General features: G+C 41.5%; 1 protein-coding gene across 7 annotated transcripts in view; it reads left to right on the top strand.

Moving 5' to 3' along the window:
* The window catches only part of RASAL2 (RAS protein activator like 2), a 402889-nt gene extending 383609 nt beyond the window's left edge, over window positions 1-19280 (top strand). For 5 of the 7 annotated variants that reach the window (XM_055582761.1, XM_055582754.1, XM_055582756.1 and 2 more), the window contains 5 exons: window positions 5472-5606; window positions 7552-7754; window positions 8967-9054; window positions 11995-12025; window positions 14396-19280. In XM_055582761.1, the coding sequence (XP_055438736.1) occupies window positions 5472-5606; window positions 7552-7754; window positions 8967-9054; window positions 11995-12025; window positions 14396-14538 (600 nt within the window). In that variant the 3' untranslated portion in view covers window positions 14539-19280. The remainder of the gene's footprint in view (window positions 1-5471; window positions 5607-7551; window positions 7755-8966; window positions 9055-11994; window positions 12026-14395) is intronic. The other 2 variants (XM_055582755.1, XM_055582757.1) reach the window with 1 other exon arrangement.
* Window positions 19281-21812: the final 2532 nt, after the last annotated feature.

Below are 21812 nucleotides of genomic sequence, written 5' to 3' on the forward strand. Positions count from 1 at the left end.
GTCCTTCTCCATCCACTGAGTAGGAAGTTGAACAATCTACAGAGAAGGAATATTTTAGGAAGCCATCTTTTAATTTTTGGACCCTTTTTGGCTTTTTAATCATTTTCCTCTTCATCTTTTTTGATCTGTCATATACTCTGTGTGCATAATAGACTTTATTTACAATATATGAGTTGTACAGATACAATATGTTACCTAACCTTAGAAATTCCAATTTGAAGATGCTTTTTAACTAGGTATTTGCCAAGTCTATTAGAATGATGCTCCAGTTTTCACTTTGGGATTTGTTGACCCCTCCACCAAAGAATTGATGCTTTTGAACTGTGGTGTTGGAGAAGACTCTTGAGAGTCCCTTGGACTGCAAGAGATCCAACCAGTCCATTCTGAAGGAGATCAGCCCTGGGATTTCTTTGGAAGGAATGATGCTAAAGCTGAAACTCCAGTACTTTGGCCACCTCATGCGAAGCGTTGACTCATTGGAAAAGACTCTGATGCTGGGAGGGATTGGGGGCAAGAGGAGAAGGGAACGACAGAGGATGCGATGGCTGGATGGCATACTGACTCGATGGATGTGAGTCTGAGTGAACTCCAGGAGTTGGTGATGGACAGGGAGCCCTGGCATGCTGCGATTCATGGGGTCGCAAAGAGTCGGACACGACTGAGCGACTGATCTGATGTGATCTGATCTGATCCCCTAACCAACCTCTTCTAGGATTCTCAGAGTTTACTGATTTAGTCAGCCCTTTCTTTGGTGTTGATAGGAGAAGTGGCCTTCATTTTTGGGAACCTGATTATTTCAGATTAGGAGGAAGTTGAAAGTAGCATGTCTTATTTATGTCTAGTAACTAAACAGGGAACTGGCCTATTCTCAGTCAGCCTCAAGCATAGCCAGGCTAACCAAGATCAATAGAAACTGCTTTCTCTGGCCCTTTTTGCCCTAAAACAAATTATTTTTCCCAGAGACACCCTATATAAGCTCTATCTCAGAAGGATGATATTCCTGTTAGGAATTACTGCTCCTTCTCATTTCATCTTTTTCATCTTTTATGATCCACTGTTGAACATCAGTGGAGAAAATGTTCTTCTGAAGGCTATAGCTAAGCAACTTATCAATCTCTCCTCTCAATTTGTTTGACTATAAACTAGAAGAAATAAATTTTGTTATCTTATAAAGGAGATGGAACAATCTCTGAGAAAAAGCCCTTTGATGTACTTCTAAAGGATTGGAGGAAAAACATAGGGTATCTTTCTCCTAATGATAAACTGTACTTTGGTATGAATTCTAAAGAAAATCCAAAGTAATAGTAAATGGATGATATTTTATTGAGCATCCATTGCACAATGACATAGTCACTACCATTCAAAAAAAAAATCCTGTGACATATGGGGCCATGCTTCAAGGGTTGAGCGTCTAATTAAGAAATAAGACCAGCATTCATAAGACCAGTAAAATAAATATAAAAGACAGTATTTAGTTCTTTCATTTGAAGAATATATTATAATAAAAATAATTTTTAAATAAATATCACCTCTATTGTCTTCCAGTATAGATAACTATTTCTTATTTGTTCAGTATTATTTTTTCTGTTTTTATAATCAGTTCAGTCAGTTCAATTGCTCAGTTGTGTACGACTCTGCAACCCCATGGACTGCAGCACACTAGGCTTCCGTATCCATCACCCATTCCATGAGCTTGCTCAAACTCATGTCCATCACCTTTATGTTGCCATCCAACCATCTCATCCTCTGTCGTCCCCTTCTCCTCCTGCCTTCAATCTTTCCCAGCATCAGGGTCTTTTCCAGCAAGTCAGTTCTTTGCATCAGGTGGCCAAAGTATTTCAGCTTCAGCATCAGTCCTTCCAATGAATATTCAGGACTGATTCCCTTTAGAATTGACTGGTTTGATCTCCTTGCAGAGATTTAGTCAGCCCTTTCTAGGTTTTATCATAAATACAAGTAGTTATGTTAGTCTGATTTATTTTTTCAAAACTTACTGACCACCTACCATATGCCATGGGGCATCCCAGGTGGTGCTAGTAAAGAATCTACCTGCCAATGCAGGAGATGTAAGAGATGCGGGTTTGACCCCTGGGAAGATCCCCCCTGGAGAAGGGAATGGCCACCCACTCCAGTACTCTTGCCTAGAGAATACCATGGACAGAGGAGCCTGGTGGGCTACAGTTCATAGAGTCAAAAAGAGTTGGACATGACTGAAGCAACTTAGCATGCGTGCACGGTAGGCCGTGCAAAGTACTAGGAATATATATTAGGAAAAGCAGATTTAACCAGTAAAATAGGAATAGGGTGAAATGCCCAGTTCCCAGTGTACCCTCTTATAATTCACTGGACATAGTCCCTGTGCTGATACGGTAGCTACCACCACCACCAGTGAAATGAACTAACTCTTGCTTTTCCAACTTCTCACTTTACAGTCAGTGCCCGGATTACCTAAGGAGTTGTTGTTTTCAATATGCTTCTAGGGGCTAAGATCTCTCCTTAGTATGTTCTTAGGGATACTATTAATTTGTAGTGCATTTATTGGCACTCATTAATTAGTTACTTGTAACAAATCACAGGGAAGGAAAGTTCTTTCAAGCAATATATCGTTAACTATAAAGCAGAAAGCTATTGAATTAGCTTCCTTGAAGTTATAAATTACAAACAGTAAAGTTACTCATTTTAGCAACTGTTTTATCTCAAGCAGCAATTGAAAAGAAAATCCTGGTTTCACAGAAAAGCAGCTTTGCTGTACCCTATGTAGTAAAGTGATAAGATTATGAAATTAAAAAGACATTTGTCTCCTCTAAGTATGGACTTTCTATTAATTTTTAAAGACTCAGAACCATAATATTTTGCCTTTCAGGTGTACATACGTCAAGTAAAACCTAAACCCCTTGTTAAACTATTTTTCTCTGCCAATACTAAAGCAATGTATTGTGCTTTACTTTCAAAATCCAGTAGAGGGAGAACCCAGGGTGTGTGTGTGTGTGAAGGAACTTGTGGTTTACAAACTGCTTTTATATGCTCTCTCATTTGTTTCTCATAATAACTTTTGAAGTAGATAGTTATCACCTATTTTAATATAAATGAATTCTATAGATCAGTGTTCCCAAAGTGTGATACTCAATTTAAGTATACAAGGTATTTAATTAATCATGTAATTATGTTAATGTATATTAGAAAAATATTTGACTATTAATATGAATTATTTATAAATATATATAAAACATCAAACTCATGATTTTACTGATAATATTGCTTAGCAAACTGGAAATGGTTGTTTTATTATTGATTATAATAAATAATATGTCAGTGATAATGTGGTTATGACAAAAATAATAAGAATGATCCACAAATGAATGAAGCATAAGAAGCATCCCTACCACAGTGGCGATGAAGGTTAGACTTTGAGAACTGAGGGGACTGCAGTTTAAGACATGTTTATGTTTTTCTTGAGACAGTGGAGAAAATGGCTTTAAAGAAGGAATTTCTAGAAGTTCATTCCCAGTTGCTTTTGTGTACCACAGGCATGAAGCCATTTTTATAGATGCATATCCGTCATCTGTATAAATCAACCAAACCAGGTTCTTCTTCAAATCTTTAAGAAATATCTTCATACTTTTTAAAATTGTATTTATATCTCTTTCTGACTGCACGGGGTCTTCATTGCTGCGTACGGGCTTTCTCTAGCTGCAGCGCTCAGGCATCTCCTTGCTGTGGCTTCTCTCGTTGTGGAGCACAGGCTCTGGAGCGCTTGAGCTCAGCAGTTGGTGGCTCACGGGCTTAGTCGCCGCACGGCGTGTGGGATCTTCCCCGACCAGAGACCGAACCTGCGTCCCCTGCATTGGCAGGCGGATCTTAACCACTGGATCGCCAAGGAAAGTCCCTCCTACTACTTTTGTATGAATATTTTTCAGTCTGCCCAAATAACCTTTTTGCTTTTGCATCCACTTTTTTTTTTTTCATCTAGTCTTTCTAAACCTCAAAGTGATCAAAATACTCCTTATTTTAAAATATCTATATATTTAGAGTTTAACCAAGTTTTATTCCAGAACAAGATAAAGATTCTTAAGGCTTATAGCTCTGCATGAGAAAGAAAATACCCTTCCAACTATTTATAGAGTAGAAATTTATTTTAATTATAAAAAGGCTAACTCACAGAAAATGCTTTTTTCTATTTCTCAGAAAAGCTAGAGAAAAATAACTTGCTGTCTATTTCCAGCATTGTTTAGGAAGGAACCACTAATGTTCAGTCGTTATTGTTTAGTGACTAAGTCATGTCTGACTCTTTGCAGCCCCGTGGACTACAGCATGCCAGGCTCCTCTGCCCATGGGATTTCCCAGGCCAGAATACTGGAGTGGGTTGCCATTTCCTACTCCAGGGGATCTTCCCGACCCAGAGATCGAGCCACCCATGTCTCCTACAGTGCTGGAGGATTGTTTACCTCTGAGCCACCAGGAAAACCCAGTAGTAGCCTAATACAAATTGTCGTATCCAGTGCCAGGTTTCTAAGATAAATATAGTAATAACATCTAAGTTCTATAGTACTCTGTAGTTTCCAAAGAATTTTTACATACATTGTATTATTCCATCCTCGGAACTCCCAGGGAGATGCTCAGGATAGTGGTGGTGGTGATAACCCTACTCAATAGATGGAAAAAAGTATTTAAGAGATTAAGGGACAGGGTAAGTGGTAGAGTTGCTACTCAAGGCCAGAATTCTTTTCATTCTGCATCCTTTTCTGTTGCCCTTACAAAAGGGCAGTTTATCTAGCTCTCCTAACTGGATAGAAATATCCCTTGGACTAGGCTGATATCCATTGTTGTGATGCTATATTCATCAAGAAACTTTCTGGTAAAATATGAACTTATGGATCTTAACCCATCAAGAAGTCAGTGCTCTATAAAAATGACCAATATCAAAACACCAGTAGCGAAAAGTGTTTTTTTTCTCTTTCCCTAAATGGCTGATGTGAAAATTAAGAACTTGGCGTTCTGATATATAAATTGGTTAGCTACCTTGTGAGTTGTTTAGCATTAAATGGTTCCTTGGTTCCTGAGCATTCCTGGTTAAACAGGTGTTTCCTCACCCGAGCAGTCAGCCATCAAGTTGCATTTTCTCTCTCTCCTCTGTGAACACTGTAATTTCATTAGGTAATGACCTAATGAAACCACTGGACTAATTAACAGTTTTAAGGCCTTGGCTTTTCCTCTTTGGGGGTGGGGGGGGGTGGTGTGGGGAGGCAGATTCTTAGAAGTGATTTCTGTTTACAATATTTCTGAATATTTATTCTTATACCAGTGGATATCCTCTTCTCTCACCCCCAGCCCTGGCAGTAATATTATTTAGAACTGAGAGCATTTATCAAAAAACAGGGATCACAGTTATGCCTTCCAAGAATAGCTGTCTTTGTGGAACATAACTGCAGATGAGCTCTTTCAGGAAATGCTAACGGGTATTTCTGATGCAGGTTCAGTCACCTGTGGACTCCGCCACAATGTCCCCAGTCGAGAGGACAGCAGCCTGGGTTCTGAACAATGGGCAGTATGAAGAGGACGTGGAAGAGACTGAGCAAAATCAGGACGAAGCCAAGCATGCTGAGAAGGTAGGATGTAGTCTGCGTTTATTGACTTACTGTCCCCACTGGCAGACCACCCACAGGGTCATCTAGCCAGGAACGTGATCTCCCCAAGTTCAGCTTCACCTCTTATGTTAACCCTTCGATGCATATTCATGTATATTATTTCAGTAGTGGCTGCATGTGAAAATATGCAGAGATGTCCATCAAGTTGACATCAAGCTCTAGTGCAAGGGGAGAATGCATTCTAATATATATTTTGTTTTAATATGGGTTCCCTGAATTTCAAGAAAATTCTGTTATCCATTTCTAATCATTTTAAGTGAATATTTTGTGTTTCTGTATAACTAAACACGTCCAAAATTACCCTTGGACCAGACTTCCTTTCTATATCTTTGTAGTGATTTTGCCTTTTTTTGTTTCCTTTTCTCCTTTTCTGGATAAAGAATTTGTAATGCTATAGATGATTTTTAGAAGACACCAACATCAAAAGAAAAAAAACTGAAAAAAAAGACATTAACTATTGCTTCAGTTTTGTTAAGAAAAGTTGACATGAAGAAAAAGGATTATGACACAAGAACCATGATGTCATGTACAGCATTATCTCATTTAATTAGCCAGACAACTAGCTTCTGTTTATCAGCATAACCCTAAAAGCTGTGCTTATTGATGCAGTCTGCCTCTTCAGACTGTAAGAACTGTCATCTTTGACCTTCTGGATTAATAAGCATAGTGTAGGACCATGACATTGGATAAGCAGAAGCTAATTGTCCAATTGTTGATTAAATGAGATACGACGTGAAAATACATTGCATTTTACAAAGCAACATATAGGTTTATCCTTAATGACTAATGAATTTGAGTTGACCATATACAAGAAAACTTAATGCTTCTTACCTCATCCAGAAATCTGACATTCCAGTTATTCAGACCTCAACCACAGCAGCTTCAGTACAAGAAGGGACCAGGTAACCAACTGAATTCTATGAAACTTGAGTGAGAGTTTGTTCTATAAAACTTTGCTGAGAAAACAGGCGTATATATGTGTTCCAACAAGCAGTGGCAAATTGGGCAGATGAACAACATCATAAAAGTGGGCCGAGAGGCAGTGTTAAAGAACACGTGGGCCTTTTGCTTAGAGCCTGTGAACCCAAGTGTTTTACACTTCCATGGACAGGGAGGAAGCAGATAGAATATATTGTATAAAAGTATTGATTTAGTAGCTTGTCACTACAGAAGTGCTGCTTGCTCTTTAAAGGGCTGATTCTAAGGGTGAAAGAATGGCAATCTGATGAGTCAAGCCATGTCAGAGATCCTACAACACAGGAGGTGCTACAGAAGCCTTTCTCTTGTAGACAGCTGGCTTTTGGCTTATTTTAAGCTTCTAAGTGCCTGCCTGGCCTTCTTTTTTTTTTTTTCCTGTTCCCGTTGGATACCATCACAGATTGGTATTGATGTGGCTTGCAGCAACCTCTAGTTTAATGTGGAGAATGATATATAAATATATAGATTTGGAGTGCAGAGTTAAGATGTCATTTTAGGAGGCAGGCAGAGCTCCATTACCATGTATGCCTGGGGATCATTTTGAAGAGTATCAGCAGCCCATGGAATGGCTGCTCACCCAGCATCCAGCTACACTGCTTAGGGTTTGATAAAAAAAAATCAATCACTGACATCTAAAACCAGGGTAACTCTAGTTCTTCTCTCCTTGTCTTTGGCACCTCTTCTCTTCTGCTCTCCCTGGTGGCTCAGATGGTAAAGAATCTACCTGCAATGCTGGAGAGAGACTTAGGTTCTATCCTTGGGGTCAGGAAAATCCTCTGGAGAAGGAAATGGCAACTCACTCTAGTATTCTTGCCTGGAAGGTCCCATGGACAGAGAGGAGCCTGGCGGGCTGCAGTCCATGGGGTCACAAAGAGTCAGACGCAACTGAGCGACTAACACTTTCACTTTTCTTTGTCCTCTGCTCTAGTACGAACAGGAAATCACCAAACTGAAGGAGCGCCTGCGAGTGTCCAGCCGGCGACTCGAGGAGTATGAGCGCCGGTTGCTAGTGCAGGAGCAGCAGATGCAGAAGCTGCTGCTGGAGTACAAGGCCCGGCTGGAGGACAGCGAGGAGCGGCTGCGCAGGCAGCAGGAGGAGAAGGACAGCCAGATGAAGAGCATCATCAGCAGGTCAGAGGCCGCCTGGCAGCGGACATGGGCTGGCTCGGGGCACGAAGAGGTGGGATGATGGCTAGAGGATCCTAAAGCAAGCACTGCATGTCCTCCATGATACTCTCTACAGGGGTGAAGGCTGGCTGTATCTCTTACACTTTTCCACATGTGAGACCTTAGTGCACTTCCTCTGAGGTAGCCAAATTTCCTTTAGTTGTAACAATCAGAAACAGTTAAAACTTAGTGACTCACTTACCAGGTCTTAGAGCAAAACTGAATTTTAAAAGTGTCAGTATCCAACGTCCAAGACTAATTTAGATTTTTACAAGTCCAGAGAGGTCTAAGACACTGGACATCTTTAGAGCCAGAGAATCAAGGCAGAGGGCCAAGGACGTCCAAGGAAGACCAAGGGCGGGGGGCAATTTTACCAAACACTACATAGCACTGCCTGTGGGCCAGGCACTTTTCTAAGCACTTTACAAATAAGATTTGTTTACTCTGTTACTGATAATTTGTTTAATGCCAGCCTCTGAGGTCAGCATTATTATTATTATTCTCCTCTTACAAATAAAGAAACAGGCAACAAATTCATTAAGTCACTTGCCCAAGGTCACTTAGTGGTGCAACTGGGGTTTGAAGCCAGGTAGTCAAGCCCTAGCTTGATGCTCATAACCGCTGTGCTTCAGAGTTGTTAAGTGCCGTAGGCAGGTCGAAAGAAGTCTGTTGTTTAGCAGCACAGAAGGATTTAGCAGTCTTACTGAGAGCCCTTCCATGGGGTTAAACATCAGGGGATTAAGATATGAAATGCATGAGATTAAAAGTAGACCTACTATGTGGACCTACACTCAGAGGACTTTTAGCTGTTCAGGGGCAGGAAAGGTCAGCTGTCACAAAGTAATGAGATTAAAAAAGGGTTTGATTTGTGTCAGTAGATTTGCTGTTTTAAAATGAAATAAGTTGTGCTAAGGAAAGGATCTGATAGAAGACAGGGAGATAATGATGGTGAGAGTGCTACTGCAGAGGAGATGGAAACATTTGGGATCCAGTCCCAGGAGAGGCATCAGCTCTGAATGTCTTCTCCCAAGGCAGGTGAGAAGACAGAGCCTAGTGCAGATCTTGCGCTAGGAAGGAGTGGCAACGCTGAGCTGTCCTGAGTGTGGGTGTCTTGTTCTGTGTGTTAGCCTGCTCGCTCCTTGAAGCTGTTGGTCTCTCCTTCCCGCCCCATTCTAGGCTAATGGCTGTGGAAGAGGAACTGAAGAAGGATCATGCTGAGATGCAGGCAGTTATTGATGCAAAGCAAAAAATAATCGATGCACAGGTAAGCAGGTTCTCAGTCTAGTGGAAGCAACTGGTTTATCATAACTGTTATCTCCCGACTTCCCATCCTTTGCAAACACCAAGGCACATAACAGAAAACGGCTCATTGGAAAGTTCTTGGCATTACCTTTTAAAGACTTTTTTAAAATGTTTCTTTGCGACCTCTACGACCTTTTCCTTCCTTTACTGGTGACGAATCCGTTAACCCAGCAAAGTTTTAGCCTGCTTTAGTACAGGTGCTCGACAAATCTCAACCGGGTGCATGACGGGGTTTACTTCTTTCCTTCTGGAAAGGAGGGCATTCTCTCGGGGGCACCTGTGAAAAGTCCACTGCATGTGTCTGGCTTGTGACCTCCACTGACCATTGCTTGGCTGTGACGTTCACGGTCTCGTCAGTCACGTCCACTGTGCCATCAGCCTCTGGCCCCAAACAGTAGTTGAGCTTCAGGGGAAAGACAGGGCTGCAGAAGGCACCCTGCCTTGTTATTCTTTTGGTTCCATGACAGGCATCGGTGCCTGGGGTTCACTTGGCCGCCCTTCCCCGTTGCTGCTGTGCTTGGAGTGCCTCTTACAGTTGATGAGATCAGAACCTGGGTGTCTGCTCCCTGTAGCTTCTACCTGTGATGCTAACGACACAATGATGGCCAGGGGCTCCTCACAGGTTCTCAGAGCAAAACCCAGGAAGTGTTTCTAATGCCTTTTCATCTTTTCAGTGCAAAACACAGTTGTATTTCTTAGAGTGAAACAAGTAACGAGAGGCAAGTGCCGTTTGGATGTGGCTGGTTTGGCCACTGAATATATCCCCTCCCTAAAGACCACCCAGCCAGGCTTGTGTTTCTCACCCTTAAGTATCATCTCGTTTCTGTAAGTCTGAAATAAAAATGGGAGCAAGGCCTTTGTGTGTCCCACTTTCTCCTCTCGCTCTCAGCCAGTATCAGTCTATGGTAGAACCACCCAGTATTCTTAAACACACATGCCATTCCCACTCTGGTTTCCTGACAGAGCTAATGTGGGATGGGGTACATTTTTCAAAGGAATAGGGAGTGAGGCTGAAAGCACCACCGCGGAAAGTATGCGTCCTGGGCCTCGTACTCCCTCATACACATGAGACCCAGAAGTCAAGTGCGAGTTCCCATGCTCTCTTGTCAGCACAGTTCCCAGAAAGATTTGGACCCTTGAACTCTAGTTTCCAGATATTTAGACCTCCTAAGAATCAGAAGAAAGTTCTTAGTTGGTCCTTTCTTTAAATGTGTCCCCAGGGTGGATGACAGAGAAGGAAGGGTTGCAGAGACAAGGCTATCTCGACAGGCATTTATCCAAGAGGCTTAAGAGAAACAGCCTGGGTAAAGACAGTTTAGTCAGGAAAACTAGTGTTGCTAAGTGTTCACTTTGGGATTTTTCAACATGAGAGAGAGTTCTATGAATAACTACACCCAAATAGATTTTAGTTCTGATGAGATAATACAGATTGTTTTAATAATTTCCGCTGGTCTAAAACCGTGACAGCCTTAGCAAAGGGAGCTTAGGGGTGTCCCACTCATGGCTGTGTGCATACAGTCCGATTTCCTAGTTGCCTGTTGAGGCAGCCTCATCATTAGCTTCTGAAGATTTCTATCCTACCCTACCCCCGATTTTGACTTCTAGGTAAGATGGCTGGACATGAAGCAGGAGTCATAGGCATAGCAGGTAAAGGCAAAGGAGGGAAACAGATTCATCAGGGCTCAAAAGCTCTGGAAAGAAAGGGCCTTCTCTCAGTTAACAGGAGGGTGTCATCATTCCAGAATGGGAGAACTGTTATCCTCAAAGCACTGGTCAATGTCAGACTTGCAGTCTGGCTAAACTAGACAGTAGTTTGGGTCCATACCTCAAGGCAGTGGTTTTCAAATGGTTTGATTCTATGGACTATTTTGGTGGAACCAGAGGCACCTTCCATAGATCCCTTTCCAGCTGCTCCTCCTGACCCCTCAACAACAAGGCCTTCTCTCAGCTAATGGATCAAATCATGTCCAGGTTAGCTAAATATCATAAATTACACATTCAAACACAGGCATTACTATATAGTAAATTTTAAGAGGAGGCTCACTTTGGATCCCTAAAGCACACCTGAAGAGTCCATTAGACCACATTTTGAAAATCATCGCATGATGCCCAGCACAGATGATAAACACTAAAGCTAGCTTTTCAAAAATTATAATCCCCTTAAAAGGAAGGGGATTCCCAATTCTAGCTGCTATCTCACTGACACATTAAAAATCCTTTTCTAGCAAAAGACTGTGAAAATCCTTTGGTGTCCTTTATAGCAAATACCTCTTCCTCTGAAAGAATAAGTAACTTAACATCTTAAGTGTTTGATGGAGCAGAGCAACCCTTCCAGCAACATTTGCTAGAATGAAGACATGTTTTGGGGTGAAAGCTTCCCAGCGAGGTAATGCACACTTACTTCTGTGCCCCTGATACCTGCCTTGGTGCCACTGGCAGTTAAAAAATATTTCTGAAGTGAATTGCTTTCCTTGTACTAGCATCGGGCCCAACACTTCCCAAAACAGGACAGGACAAGTACCCAGTGAATGGGTTTCCATCTCTCTCAGCAGCCATGTGCCCCTCCAGACCAGGCTTGACCCTGAATTCAGCCTCTTCATCTCCTAGAGTCAGTTCATGCTCCGCGGCCCCCCTGGGGTCAGCCGCTTTCTAACTGGAACTGGGAGATGATGAGTATTCCCCTAGTGACCCTGTCCTAGGAGAGGAGATCCTGGTGATGGTACTAAGGGGTCATTTCTTAAACATCAGACCAGGGACTGTGCCACCTTCCACCCCAACCTCCCCCCTGCTCCAGGGATCTCTCCAGGTGACTCAAATGGAGAACAGAAAAGGGCGTCCTAGGAGAAGCGAGCAGCTGCCTAGTTACTGTTGCAAGTGATATCTCCACTGTGTTAAATTACAGGTCATAAATGGAGATGAGATTATGCAAACAGGCAAGTAACCCCGTCCGTCCGTTCTCTAGCTGAGCAGTTCCCAGCCCTGGCCCGATGCACTGGCCTCCTACACATTCCAGCTCCTGCACTCCCCACACTCAAAGCCCTTCCTGTCAGGCCGGAACTAGATTGCTCTGACGTTCACGCCAGGCAGAATGAAAATGTCAAGGTATCTTTTGCCAACTGAACTTGACTTTCAAAAGTCCCTGTTTGATTTTTTTGTTTGTTTGTTTTATTTTGAAAGGTTGGCACTTGGAGGGGAAGTTACAAAAGGGAGTTTGTCCACTTGGAAGTTTTCAACTGTTGAATAAAAGGGTTGCTTGACTTTAGTTGTTACTCTTGCAGGAAATAAATAAATACAGCCATTCTTAGCCTTCTTTTTGACCCTTTATGAGTCAAATAATTTTTCATGAATGCCTAATTTCTTTGGGTCAACCCTAGAGAATCCTTTAGTCCTTAGAACTGGGACATTATAATTTATCCTAATACTGAAATACCTTCTTTTTTAATCATTTTGAGATATTACCAGTCTTTCTGCTCAGAGATCATTTCTAACCATAGTAGGGGGGAACATCATATCTGGTTCCCACCCCCTTTTCCCTGGTAGTCACCAGCCAACCCTTACTTCCTGACTTTTAAAAGATCTAAACTTGTTACCTCAGTAAACTCCATTGGCAGTAATTTTTTTTTTAATTATTATCTTTTTTAAAGCCTAGTAGTTCTTTATTTCTTTCAAGTTTTGCTTATCCTTAAAACAAGTTACCTTCCCAGAGTATAAATCTTATGCTAGATTTGTGGTTAATTAATAATGCTTATTTTTTTATATATATGTATCTTACCTCCTGAGTTCTCTATCAGGGAAAGGAAAAAAAATTTAATGATATTAACAAGTGTGAGCTAGTTTTTTTTCATACTTTTGAAACTGATCACCAGCCCTGCTCCATATAGATTCCCACCCCACCCCCAAAAGCAGATTAAAGGGAAGCCTTACCTGATGCTACTGTTGTATTGGGTTGGCCATAAAGTTCATTCGGGTTTGTGTACGCTGTTACCGAATGAATTTTTTGGCCAACCCAATATATGCTTTCTCCCTAAACGTCCCCCTCAGGGCAGTGGTCTTCCTTCTGCATCTTGGGTAGCATGTTTCCCAGCAGAGCAGCGCTGCTCACAGCCGTGTGGAGCTACTCCCGTAACAGCAAGGAATAGCATCCATCACATGGACGTTTGTGCGTCCTCTCTAACCCTGACCATGACTCTCCTTACCATGCTTTTCCCTGAGTAAATGAAAACAATCCCTGGGTAGGAAACCTGTTTTTGGCTCTGGGGGGGTTGTTCCTCACGTGTTTTTTTTTTTAATTGTTTTCTGGAAAATGGCAACTTCATGTTGGAAAGGTTCTAGAATGATTTACCTAGCTGCTGAAGCTAAGATTAGGATTTCTCTCCTAGTCTTTGCAAAACTAATGATATTTTGATGGGATGATTTTTATTTATTTTTTTTAAATTTAGATGAGTCTGCTTTTCTCTAATTGCCATTTTGATCCTTCATTTTTTTCTCTTTTTTTTAATGCGTGTATTCAACAGTCTTTGGTTCCAAGATATTGGTTCTAAGGTTCTTTTTTTTTTTCTTTCTGAGATTCAAAAGTAAAATGAAAGAAGTCTTCCTTATTGGGGAGCTTTCCTGGAGTACCTCTGAGCTGGAATGAGTCTAGGAGCTTGTGTTTTCTGTTTGTTTCCATGTGTTATGTTTCCGGCATCCCCCTCCGGCCACATCTCCCTTCCCACATTCAAATAACCCCTCGGTCTAGCTTTTGGCTGCTCCTCCCCCTCTCGCTGTCGCATCCTCACTCTGTCGGTGACTATAAACTGCCGCCATGTACTGTTTCAGTTTTGAGCACCACGTGAAATCTTTCCACATGTGACCGGTGTGCTCCCTTCGGGGGCTGAGAACCCATAGATCACATGCACTTCTCCTCTGTGAAATGAAACCTCTGGTGCTTCTTTCTTTGCCACCTAATTCCTGTGTTTAAGTTTTGACCCAAAGCACTTACTACAGCAAAGCAGCTTGACACCTCTGTCTCATAGTCTGAATAACACATGGTGTCATTTTTATGTGATGTCTTAGGGTCCCAAGGGGTGATGAGTAACAAACCCTGCAATGCTGAAGGGGAAAAAGAAACACAAACCCATTGGGCCCAGGGGAAGCTGGCCTGACTCGGGTGCAGAAAGAGGCAGAGACGTTCCATTTGTCTGGGAAGCATCATGTGCACTGCTGTTTGATAGAAAGCATTAATTAGAACAGTCATTTGGTAGAGCATTACGGCGCAGTTGCCCACATGGAGCCAGAATAAAGCCCCGTTTGGTGTGTTGTAGGAAAAACGGATCGTGTCCCTGGATTCGGCCAACACCAGACTGATGAGCGCGCTGACCCAGGTGAAGGAACGGTACAGCATGCAGGTCCGAAATGGCATCTCCCCCACCAACCCCACCAAGCTTTCCATCACGGAGAATGGTGAATTCAAAAACAGCAGCTGCTGACGGACGGGCCTCACAAATAGACAGACTGTGGGAGGAGACAGAAGGAAACGTCCCCACTCTCCTGTCCCCAGCCCTCTCCCCAGCCCCACCAGGTTTACAGAATGCCGCTGCTTCAGAACAGCAGGGTGGCGAGCAAGTCTGGAATGGAGAAAGGAACCTTGTCTTTCAGGGCATAAGGCTAAGACTTCCAAGGTCGACGCTTCCCCCACCCCCACCCCATGTCTCTGTGTACATAGGGAACTTAGTTCTGGGCCGTGTACAGAAAATACCACTGTAATATACCCAAAGGAAGTTAATAATGTAGATTACCTTTTTAACTATTGCTATTTTTATTATTGTTGTCCTCTTGTTGAAAGCACTGCAGTTGTTAGAGGAGGAAATGTAGGAACTGTGTACGTGAATGAGAGTCGAGCCCAGCCGCTCAGTAGGTAGAGACCACGCATCTGTCTGGTAGAGCACACGGACCGCGACAGGACATGGTGAGAATGAATTTTTCAGGGATTCATCTGCCAGGTTAAAAGCCCCGCTCTGGTTCCCTTGTCCTGTAGGAAAACATGCAAATTACCAAGATCCAAACGAAACAGTTCATCCCACTGATCAAGCGGGACTGGTTCTACATGGACAGCTGATCTGCGTGGGGACTCACTGTCCCAGAGGACGCAGATAAGAGCTGTTGCATTGAAACCGGACTCTAGGAGGGGTTTCTGTTGAACTCCTGTTGATGTTCATTTCCTTCTGTCTGTAGCAGATGGAAATTTTTCCACTTTAGGTAGGGGGCTTTTTTTTTTTTTTTAACCCCAGTTGTAATAAAAGGTGTTCTTTTTCCTCTTTAGAGTTTACAAAACTATAAATATCTGTGTCTCTAGAAACCATCTTCATCTTCACACACCCACTTGCCCTTTCCTCCCCCGTGGTGGGAGCAGTCATCACCAACAGAGTTTACTCTCCCCTGGAGAGGTTATTCAGATCTACTGTCCATAAGCCATCCGAAAGAAACACCCTTTCTTCCGTACAGAAAAGGGCTAACCATATCATACCATAGCAGGAAGCTCTGAATAGTTCCCAATTAAAAATTTTTCTTCTATTTGTAAGTTACAACTCTGGTTTGGGATAAAGATTTTATCCAGTGTACTAGCAGGTGTCGGGGCAGGGTAATTTTATCTCAGTCTTTCACTTTTAAATTGCTTCTTCTTTTAAATTTGGACAAGAAATCCAAATCAGAAGCATTGCTCTCTTAAAAGTTGTGATTACTCTTAATGAAAAATAAAATACTGAAACTGGGAGGACAGCGTATTCCAGCTGTTATTCCCATGCTCTTTGTATATTTGGCAATAATAACCCAGTTCACTAGTTGTCATCCATGGCTTTATTGTAGGACAGAAACAGTTTTGGAAGTTCATTTACTTCCTTTTTTTTTTCCCCAGAGGTGTGAAACGTCATCTTAAATGCAACCTTGATTATCAGAAGTATGAAATGTTACAAGTTAGACAGATAGTATATAGACAAGTATATATACACATATATTCACACATATGTACATATAACTGCACAAATAGGAAAAGTTCCTGACTTCTATGCTGTCGGATTTAATGTTAAAAGGAGTTAGAATCTCATTAAGCAAGATCTAAGCAATTGCTTATATTGAGAAAGCAACCACATTTCTCAAGTAAGTTAATGATGTTTATTTTAAATTATAAACTTTAGGGATTTTTTTTTTTTTTAAGGGAGAGGAGGGAGGGGAAAAAACACCCGAGGAAGCCATATGCATGGAGTGAGTGTTTCCACATAACGGAGTACTTAGAACTACAAAGGGGATGAGAGAACATTTATCAGGTCCCCTTCTGGGTGATGCCCCAGCAGAGTCACCAAGCTTCCCTCCACTGTACCGCAGACTTGCACTCTGACCTCTTAAGCACTGCCCTCCAGTAGATCTTTGTGTTTGACCTTGTATTTCAACAACCTCACATGGTCCCCAACCCGCAGTCTTTTGAAATATGTCCCCTCTGTACCATTCCCATTTCTGCCTGTCGAAGATCTAAAACAGGAGCTGCCTGGTGTGCTCATCTGATCTGCAGACATCAGGCCACATAGTTTGGCACTTGTGTATTTTCTTGACCCCTGGTCATGATTTTATAAATTCTTATCCCCTTTCCCTCCAAGTTGAGGGCATACTGTGGCCAAAATCACTTATTTGAATAGGAAAAAAAAAAAACTACCAATTCTGAAGTAGTGCTCAATGTTGGGGGAGAGGGTATGTAAACATAGGTCTGTTCTTGTTTGTGACTATTTTAGCTCTAGCCATTCTCTATAAAAGCCTTCAGAAAACCTGGTAAAAGAATGGTCAGCTTCAGTGGCCTTAAGTATGTATCGTTGGTGATGTCTTGCATTGAGGTTTGGAAGTTCTCGGGTAGTGGTTATGGATGACAGAGGTCTGATAAACTATTTTGGAGGGTTGGGGGAGACACACAAAACCAAATTTTTTTTTTTTAATTTAAATTTATGTTTTTGATGGATGCAATACATCTTATCGGCATTATGTGAGCTTCTGAGATGGCTGCCTCACTTGGAAGATTAGATGCCCAAAATGTTTGTATAGCTTATGCAGCCCTCTGTTATTATCAGGTTATCTTGAATGAAGAGGAAAGAGTATACACAAATAATAAAATCAGAGGTAAGCTAGAAGTTCAGTGTAGTTGCCAGATGTTAAATTTTAGATTATCCTTTGAGCTTATTCCTATCTGAATATTTTTTCTGAGTATTTGTTTAGAGAATGCTGCAGTCTTACAGAACTTATTCCAAAAGATTTTTTAAGTATGGAGAAAGTCAGCAACAAGCCAATAATTTTTATGGAGGTATTGCTCAATTGGCTTTTCTTCAGCCCAAATAAGTACACACCTCTGTTTTACTCGGAGGAGGTGCGTGTTTGAAGAGAAGTGGGTGGATTAAGATAGCACATCTTGCACGCTCTCTAACACCCAACACGTCACCGTGTGATGGGGTGCAGCGTGGACCAATGCTGGAGTTTGGAAATCATATGAAGTGCTGGCAGAATGCTTGTCTAGCTGACAACCAGACTAGGCCATTAATAAGGACAAACATTGGCAGGATTTAGGGAAAGAGCTTAATACTTCCCTTTTATTTTCACTGGAGCAATACGCTTTCTGAGCTGAAGCAGCAAGAAGTAATAACATTTCCTTCAGGTCATCGCATTCCGAGTGTCTGCAATACAAGCCCTGATGGAAGGGAGATTGTAACTCGGTAACTAAGAGAAACACTTGACCACTTACTATGTTCCAGGCACTGTTACCCAGGTTCTGCTGGGCTCCAGGGCAGCCTGCTGTAAGAGAAGTGTGGTAAAATGAGTTCATCATGCTGCTGTAACTTGGCCTTTTGCACTTGTCACTGAATTGGTCAGAATTAGCTTTCTCTGGTCCACTTCTACCGTCTCCTATGATGGTGCTGGACAATGAAAGAAAAAGTAGGATTATCTAGGACTGCTGTATCCCCTTGAGAATTAACTTGACTTTCGAGGTAAAGCTTTTTGGATCCTAGTCTGTTTACAGATCTGTAGCTCTGCCGACCCTCAGTTCTCTGTCTGGCCCAGAGGTGCACTGGGTTGAGAGCAGTTCTTTTTTGGAAGCCCCAGAGCAGGACCGTTGCCATCGAGTGAGATTGGTTAGATTGTTCTGCCTTCCATCTAGGTTTAGTTCTAGTTATCTCCATTTTGGAGTTTCTGAGAAGACTGGTTATGGGACTGAACTTGGGGAAGGAATCCTCCTTGGGATGACCGAAGGCCCACATGACCCTGACTAGAGTTGACACCACACTAGACTTGTCACTGGGCCGGACTCAGCGGCTCTGGAGCCCACTCCACAGCTTCCCTGTACTTTCAGCCGCTTCTCCAGGGGCCATCTTCTACACATTATGGGCTTGCTTCTTCATTTCCCCTTCCCTTTTTCACTTCAGTGAAATCTCCTGCTCACTTCAGCAGTAAATAGTTGCCTACGCACCCCGTACCTGAGGGCCAAGGATTTGGGATACTTTGGTTTTTTAATCAATATGTCCATTGAAAGGGCCTATTTTGTTTCCTTTTTTAAAAGCAAGATATGTTGGGGTGTTAAATTTTTAAGTAGACTCTCTTTCTGTGTTTGAGTGATTGTTGGTTAGTTCTAGAAGCATTCTCTTGTCATGACCCAGTTATGAATGCTCTAGAGTTTAGGAAGGACAAAAGTGATGAAATTTGCATGAGGTAGAATAAATATCTTATGAAGAGTGAAAGAACCTGAGAAGATACATGATCCAAAAGGGGCTAATGCGCAGCAGTCTTCTTCAAAGCCCAACGGGTTCAAGGAAACAGAAGGATTTATCATCCTTTGCCCCATCTCAAAATATACGAGATACGTAGAAAGGCAGTTTCTGTAGAAACACGATGTGGGCACCCACGCAAAACACATGATTCTTAGGGCTTCCTTTTTCTGAATGTTAATCCATCTCATCAAGCAGTGATTCCCAAACGTCTTGAGATTTTTAGATGTTATGCCCTCATCTGTTAGATTGTATGAGAGTGGTTCTTTCCTCTTTAAAATGTACCATATGTGTTATATGTATATATGTTAAAGTGACTTGAAATTGACTTGGTTTGACATTATCTCAAGAACCCAAGATAACATTATTGATACCTTGGGAAGTCATAGAAATAAAGTTGAATGTCGCTGATCTGAGAGTCGAGTCCAGAAAGAAGTAGCTGTGGTTCCCGATAGGTTTATCCTCAGGTGTTTGAGTAAGGCTTGGCCATGAGCCACCCAAGGAGCCAAGTGGTGGTTTGCGTCCATATTTCAGCAGCATTTTAATTTTCTCCTCAGTTCTTAGTGTTCATTGCCTTTGTTTTTTCCCAGGAAATGTTTTAGTTTGAACCTTAAAGCCAGATTTATATACTGTAAAAAGATTTTCACAGAAACTGTGTTTTAGGAGGCCTCAATCATCTGTGTGGGATGTATAAAAATTTAAGAATAAATATCATTTTTTTGTCATTTCTACACTCCCAAGGGAAAATTTCAATTCCCAGTTCACCAAAAGGTTAAATACTAGTTGATTCAATGACCACTATCCTGCAGAAAATTTGAAATAGTAAAGGTTAAATTTTGACTGGTGCTTAGACATTTCCTCATTACATTAACTCAAGACAGCAGCATATTAACCTGAATCACACCTGTAAGGAACTTACCTTCTAAATTTGACTTTGTTCTTCATCTCCAGGGCCTTAATAAGAGTGTGTTAAAACACATGACTATTTTACAATGATAGCTCTAAATAATTTATTTTTTATTTCAAGAAAGAAATACACGTTAGAGAAACAAAACCCAAGATTTTATTTTATTTTTAAAGCCATATTTTTGTGCTGGTAGCACTTAGATTGTTCCATATGTGAGATCCATATCAGCATTTCATTACCTGGGTTTGTTCTAAAAGAAGATTTATTTTTGTTCTGTGAATAATTTTTGACAGTTCTTGTACATGTACAGATATAGATACGTTTGAGGTCTTTTATTGATATTCCTATGAAGAATACAAATAAACTTTAACTTTAAACATTTCAGACTAAGGTTGCTACTGTATTTGACATATTACTGTTTGATTTCTAGCATGTCATCTGGGTGTTAGGACACTTGGAGAAGAACCAGTAACAAAATCTATGTAGGAATATTATGCTGAAGGTATATTTTAACATGAAGAACAGCGTGTCTTAGAATTTCCCAACTTACAGGGAAAAAATATTTAGCTGAAGGGCAAAGATAACATGCATCATATTGTAACAACACCCTTAAAAAGCTCCTCATTCTGGAAAATTTGAAATCTCTTTACCAGCTTGTAACTGAATAGAAAATGGAAGGATAACCCTACTGAGCACTCCAGACCAGTACTGGCCTCTCTTAATTCCTCAATAGATTAACAGGGTTTGTTTCAGGGTAGTGTTGTTTAGTTGGGACTTTTTTGCTGTTGTTGTTCTTATTTGCTTATTATTCTCAAGGTTATTATTTCCACATTACCCCCATCTTCTGCTTACCTGTTTCATTCTTTAAAACCCCAAGATGCAGGTCCCATAAGCAGTTTTCTTACATGCTAAGTTTAGTTCTCAAATTCCACCAGTTAGCCTCCTCACATATCTAGTTACTTCTTCTATTCTACTAGGAATTAAAAGACTAAAATTCACTCAAAATCCAGAGAAAATTGTGCAAGATCACAGTAGACGTGTTATTTTTTGTTCACTTCGAAGCCGACCCATTTCAATCTGAATTGCTCATGACCTAATGTAAGTTTTAAGACGTCTTGGATCTGAAAGATCAAAAAGGGAGAAACTATCATTGATGCTATCTTGGGACCTTCCAGTCTTAGCCCTTAACTGTCCACCTGTCTACCCTTTATGTCCAGCCATACCCTTTACTTTTCTTAGCTTCCTTCCAGCTACCTGCCTTTTGTTGTTAGTGCCTTCAACAATAGGAAAGTACATAAATCAAGTTTGTTAGACCACCACTCCCCGCCCCCACACACACACACAAAGTTTAATGATAAAGGGGCCTAAAACAAATGACTTAATCAAGAATTCTCAATCCTGACTGTTCATCAGAATCACTTGAGATCTTGAAAAAGTGAACGTGGAGATGCGCCTTTAGGCCCTCCACTGAACAATTAGATGGAAACTCTCTAAGGACTGGACCAGGGATTACCCAAGGGATTCTAAATTCAGCCAGGTTAATGGCCGCTAGTCCATATCTTGCTCTGAGCACTGTGTGTGTGAGTGTTACAATGTTGCTTCTGTCACCATCCATGGAACTGGGTAAATTGGCTATAGGTGTTTTTTTTGCCTCCTGTTTGGGATGTTAAATGCTGGTAAAAATGATAATATGTATTCTACCTTGTCCCTGCCAATTCCATCCTTTAAATATGTGATAGAAATTCTCTCTGTTAATATAGGATAGCCATATTCCAACACAAGTGACCAAAAGCTGGAATTTCCCATCTTGACCCCAATTTTCCCATTATTGGTTTTAATTTAAAATAAAATGTAGATGGTTTCTGGTTTGGAACCCCCTCCCCTGACCCAGAAAAGGGGGAGGGTACCTTGACTTTTGTAGATTTAACACTCAGCACTGCAGTCTTATTACTTGAACTTTTACTAAAAAAAATTTTATCGGAGGCCAAATTGCATCATTTGCACCTGTTCTTCCTTCAGTGAGAGCTTCCCTGGTGGCTC

The sequence above is a fragment of the Bubalus kerabau genome, chromosome 5 (assembly GCF_029407905.1).
Source record: "Bubalus kerabau isolate K-KA32 ecotype Philippines breed swamp buffalo chromosome 5, PCC_UOA_SB_1v2, whole genome shotgun sequence".
Taxonomy (NCBI): Eukaryota; Metazoa; Chordata; class Mammalia; order Artiodactyla; family Bovidae; genus Bubalus; species Bubalus kerabau.